Source organism: Rhea americana, unplaced genomic scaffold (assembly GCF_003343005.1).
Source record: "Rhea americana isolate MKP2758 unplaced genomic scaffold, rheAme1 scaffold_37, whole genome shotgun sequence".
NCBI classification, from domain to species: domain Eukaryota; kingdom Metazoa; phylum Chordata; class Aves; order Rheiformes; family Rheidae; genus Rhea; species Rhea americana.
The window spans coordinates 582,783-588,077 of NW_028186501.1; the positions used below are offsets into that span (position 1 = coordinate 582,783).

General features: G+C 37.5%; 1 protein-coding gene across 4 annotated transcripts in view; it reads right to left on the minus strand.

The window, feature by feature from the left end:
• Positions 1-1,249: 1,249 nt before the first annotated feature.
• Positions 1,250-5,295, minus strand: part of TCERG1 (transcription elongation regulator 1) — a 35,898-nt gene continuing 31,852 nt past the window's right edge. For all 4 annotated transcript variants that reach the window (XM_085312709.1, XM_085312708.1, XM_085312710.1 and 1 more), the window contains 4 exons: positions 5,043-5,222; positions 3,959-4,042; positions 3,591-3,691; positions 1,250-2,393 (listed from right to left, as the gene is read on the minus strand). In XM_085312709.1, the coding sequence (XP_085168835.1) occupies positions 2,192-2,393; positions 3,591-3,691; positions 3,959-4,042; positions 5,043-5,222 (567 nt within the window). In that variant the 3' untranslated portion in view covers positions 1,250-2,191. The remainder of the gene's footprint in view (positions 2,394-3,590; positions 3,692-3,958; positions 4,043-5,042; positions 5,223-5,295) is intronic.

The following is a 5,295-nucleotide window of genomic DNA, read 5'->3' on the forward strand; positions in this document are numbered from 1 at the left end:
GCAGATTTTAAAGGACATTCGCTAACTCTTAAGCCATCTGACATTCAAAAATAACATGTAGGATTTGTTAAATATTAGGTAAATGGTGCTAATTGGGGGTCTGACTTCCTAACGCAAGCTGAGGGCGCAGCCTCAGGGTTTCTCCAGGCCCAGTACTTACACCAGGAACTTAATGTAGCTCCACAATCCCCAACATATCTGCAGCATTGGCGTCAACAAAACCAAGCAAAGTCTGAGCCTAAAAAAATTCCTAATCACACTTGTAGCCTACCTTGTGAACTGCTCTGGCTGCAGTGACTGCTGTCAGCCACGCATCAAGAGCTGAGCTAATTTTCGTATTCCCCAAGTGGGACCACATTTCACAGGCACGTTAACATGGACGGCCTTAAGCAAGCTGCTTACTGGGGTTTCACTCTCGGCAGAGGCCTTGCACTCGCCGGCTTCCAGGTGGTTTGGGTGCACCAGGCTGATGACCTTACAGGGCACCGCGAGCTGGCAGCCTGGCACGGACAGTCCTCTCTCACTGAACACCACTAACTTACCTGCACAGAAACAAGTCATTTTTTAGGTCTTTGTGAATACAGAAATTTAAGTTGTGTTTACACAGACCTCTACAGAGCTACTGCAGGCAAAGCTTTCTTAAATCCGCAGTCTGCAGAGCTGCACGTGCCTCTCTGCCCGGCCCATAGCCGCTAACAGCATTAGCGGGAGGGACGGATTGCCTAAATTCAACAGGGTACACGACCTTACTAGCACCATCGCGTTTTAGATGCCAATGGTACAGAGCACTCCCAAGTCTCTCCTAGTACTCCAAACTACTTGGGAATGCTCCATGCCTGCTCCCTCTCCCCCAAATAATTTGGGATAAATGAATTTTTCTCATGGAGTCCTTCCCCACCCCTCAACCCTTGCCAGCAAAGGGACAAAAGGAAGAGAAGAGCTACGTCATATACCAAAGAATTAAACAGAAGGAAGTACACTGATGCCATCTTCTCTAAAATCTCATTTAACAAAGAGACTGAATAATTAAACTAGAAAAATTATGAAACGTGATTTGCAAATAATTGTTTGGCACCCATCTGTACATATGTTGATCTGAATGTTGTTGATGAAATTTAATTTGACCTTACACAGTATCACAAGCACTGTTTAGCCAAACACAGCCAAAAATTTTGGCTATAGGGCTTAGGTTTTGTTTGCTTTACTCTTAAATTCACAACTAACAAAAACTAGTATTAGGACTGTACAATCCATATATAAAAAGGGTTGGTTTATTGTAGTTCAAATACATAAACTGAACAATCCCAACATTTCAAAATTAAACTTTAGAAACACAAGTTTAACATTCAAAACAGGAGTATAGTTTACAAGAATTGCCCAGAAGGGAAATCCACAGTCTAATCCAGAAGTATGTAAAGATCACTTTATCGTAAATAAAAATGTGTTTATACAACCGTCCTGTTCTGTTCACCACTGTTATTTTACCAAGTGTTTCCAACTGCGAGTAAAAATTATTAGACAAATCTTCACTTGGGCAGAGCAACCTGATTTCATTTCTAATTCATGTAATAGGGTAGGGAACAAAGCAGATCTGTGAACAAATTTAATTTGGTCTCTGTAGTCCTAATTCTCCTCTCACACAGCTATAACTGACTTTAATGGATTTAGTTCCATTTACAAAAGTGAAGGCAAGCAGAGAATCAAGACTTGTGTTTCTAGAACATGGTCTTCAGTAATCAATAATTTAAGCTATGAGACAGCATTCTATCTCCTCAGACAGGTGACCCTGGGTAACCATTAGGTCGTCTGTGGTACATCTGTAGTCTAAATTCAAACTACAAGTGCAATCATCCTTAAGACCTGCATATGTAAAACTGCTAAGAAGAATGCCTCCAAATATCAGACACCCACACCTTATATACAGATACTCCATTGCTCTGAGATCTGAGGTTACTAGACCCTGCCCACGCATCAGGATTTTTGTCAGTCATGCCCCACAAAGAAAATCATAAATATCTTTGATGTTCTCTTTTTACAGAGACCATTTTATGTTCACAAATGCTGCTTCTTCCTCTGCTCCTCAGATGGTTTTGCAATATATTCATGGTAATGTATATGTATAAACCTGACAGATGGCTCATGCAAGCTTTTTTGAATTAACAGACACCCTTGGCTTAAGAGTATTTCATAATTATTTTGTTGTTCGTCTTGTAGGCTCTGAAGCTGTGGGAGGTGGAGGTGGACCTCGACGGTCCAGGTCATCTACGTAGGACACAATCAGTTTGCGTCTCTCTTCTGGTACACAGTCGAGTACCAGATACCGCTTGTCATTCTGTAAAATCTTCTCTACATCTTTCAGATGTTGATCTGACTCCTGGATCAACTTTTTGGATCTGGAAGCAAGTATAAGAATTAGCATCTTACAGTCATCCAGAAAAATACACAGAACGCACTAGGAATTCATTCTTACCAGTGGTGGCTGGTATGCACTTAAAGAAACTGCCCTTGCCGTAAGAAACTGCAGGTAGAATCAGTGGGAAAACAAAGCAAAGGAAGGGTGCAGTGCCCTGGGTACCTCCTTAGCTAGGAAGATGCCATTTTAGGTCAGGACTAGTCGTATCAAAAACACTGTCTAGGCACAGGAAATAACGTTCGTTGCCACTATTAGTGCAATATTAATTAATCATCATGGAAGACTTGCCTCTCTGTGTGAAATGGCCTTGTACAGCACTACAAGAACTATACAAACCTAAAATCTAAGGGTGTGGGTGGGGAAATAAAGTTAAATTAAGCATCCAAATGTGGTAAACTATTAGTATTTGTATATTTAAGTCTCGGCTCTGGTCCAGCTTGATTGATAAGTTGTGTCCACCACATCAACCTAGAGCATTTTAACTGAGCTTACTGACAGCAGCATCACCTGAAACCAGATCTCCAATATACTGTAGTACTGACTGCAAATAGAAACATGCAGTTCATTAGGATGTAAAAAGCTTAATTTTTTCCTTTATATGTGATCTCTGTTTCTAATAGGAAATTTGTTTTGATCCCCAAGATTCTGTAGCAGCCTTAACTTTCCCTGAAATTGAGTGAAAGAGTTAACTGCTTTGTAAATCTGCCAGCACGTAAGACATCCTTTTAGTGAAATTCTCTCACAGAAATCTAACAAATTATTTTTATTATAGATTTCAACATAGCCGATATTTCTTTGCTCTCTACTCCAAACTCCTGAAACAGAAGTCTCACATCAGTATCGATCCTTCTTAAGTCTAAACCAAAGACTAATGAGAGCTGGCCCAAGCTCACCACAAGATGAGTTTAATGCCTGACAGTTCAGAATATGCTGAATACCACTCCGAAATCAACCAGAATCTGACATTTTTGTTAGCTTGATTTTCAGTATTTGTTTATCAGTGGAAATGTCAAAATAAAGCAAAACGAGACCTCTATCCTCTATCTGCTTTTTTTTTTACTTGTTACAAAAGGTTAAAAGAATGTAATGCAGACACCAAATTATGTTAAGACATGAAAAGTTTGCCATCATTTATATGAAAAAAATGCAATAAAAAAATTAACATTGTGCTACACACCTGTATGTTATAAATTTGGTCTCTTTCAATAGCGTCCGGAAGTCAGCTTTGGCAGTAATATATTTGTCTCTAATGTACTCCTCAAACTCCCTTTGTTTTTTCTGAAAGGAAAAGACAAGCTTAAAATACTGAATACCTGAAAAGCCTACAGATTAAGGACCTCATGTGACTGAGCATATTGAATAAAGGCAATAGTTACATGTAAATTATGTTTTTCCTTATTTTTGCATTTTTAATTAAAAAAGACTTAATTAAACAGCATTTTTGTTTACCTAAAGCAGAGACTGCTTCAGAAACCACTAACTTTCTTTCCTTCTCTGTATACTGCACAAGGCTGAAAGTTAGCAACAGTGATACAAAACTCTTACCCTGTCACTGGAAGAAAATTTAATGCACCTTGGATCTTCTTTAATGATTTTTTTAACTTCTTTCCATGTTGATGTCAAAGTTATCTTTCAAAAGAAGTAAAATTGGTTAAAATTACAAGAAAATCGTTAGATTCTAATCATAGGAATTTAAATGTCACTACATTTGAAACTTTAAAGAAAGTCTCCCAAGCACACTGGAACAACTTAAAAATACAGCAACAACTTTGAAGTGTTAGGTTTTAATCATTTCTATTAYGATTTTAATCAGACAATTGTACAATTCCCTTTTTATATTGCAATTTTTACATTGGCTTTTTTATTTGAGATGGTATTTTCAAACCAAAACCCTCGCAAGTATCATTCTCATTCCAACATCTTTTTTTCTGGTATATATTTATGTACATAAATACATTGTTCAAAATTACCTACAAATACTTACTGCAAAGTTACATGACTGTCATTTTATTCTGTTACACTAAAAACCTGCCTGGTATTCTAAGCATTTGTAACTAATGTATTAAAAATTAGTCTAAAACTTTAGTGTTGAAGAAAGCAGTGTGAAGCTGGAACATGATTAAAAATAAACAAGATTCACTAACACTCCACAATACAAAAGAGGTGATAGTTTTTCTGCAGCATTTATATGGAATAGAAGTTCAGATTCAGTAGCACAAGATGAAGTAGGAGAATATCAAGACAGAAGCAGTTGGTAAGATTATTTACAGGTATCTATTAAGACAAACATATGGGATATTTGAAAGAGCAAGATGGTATTAGTAAAATATATGAAATAACTCAGTGCTGAAGAAACATAACACCCTGCAGGAAATTAAAAAAAAAAAAAAAGTCATTGATTAGAAGTTCAAGTATGAATAAACTGAATGCCAAACAAAAAACACTCAAGATAAACAGGTAAGGAAACACACTACACAAATTCTGTTATGAAGAAGAAAAAAAAGTGGTGAAGCAAGTGAAGGGGCCCAGGGAAAAGATCATTCAGCTTAAGTGACAGAAATCCAGAAAAAGATAAATCACAATGAGCTGACAAAGCAGGATTTGTAGTTCAAGCATATACAGCTCTTACCGCTGATGTTTCATCCAGAAGTTGCCTAAAGTGCTCCCTCTTTTTTTTGGTAAGTGCTTCAATGTGTTCATTAAAAAGCTTCTCTTTTTCTTCTCTTTCTAGCAGGGAGCCAGATTCCCATCGATGATCTTTGCGGAGAGTCCTTCTGGTATCAGACCATGACACATCTGAAGAACGCACCTGAGACAAAAGAGAAAAGATTTTTAAAAATAAATTCTTCTGTGGTTCACCAGTAATTCTTATGCACTTCCTA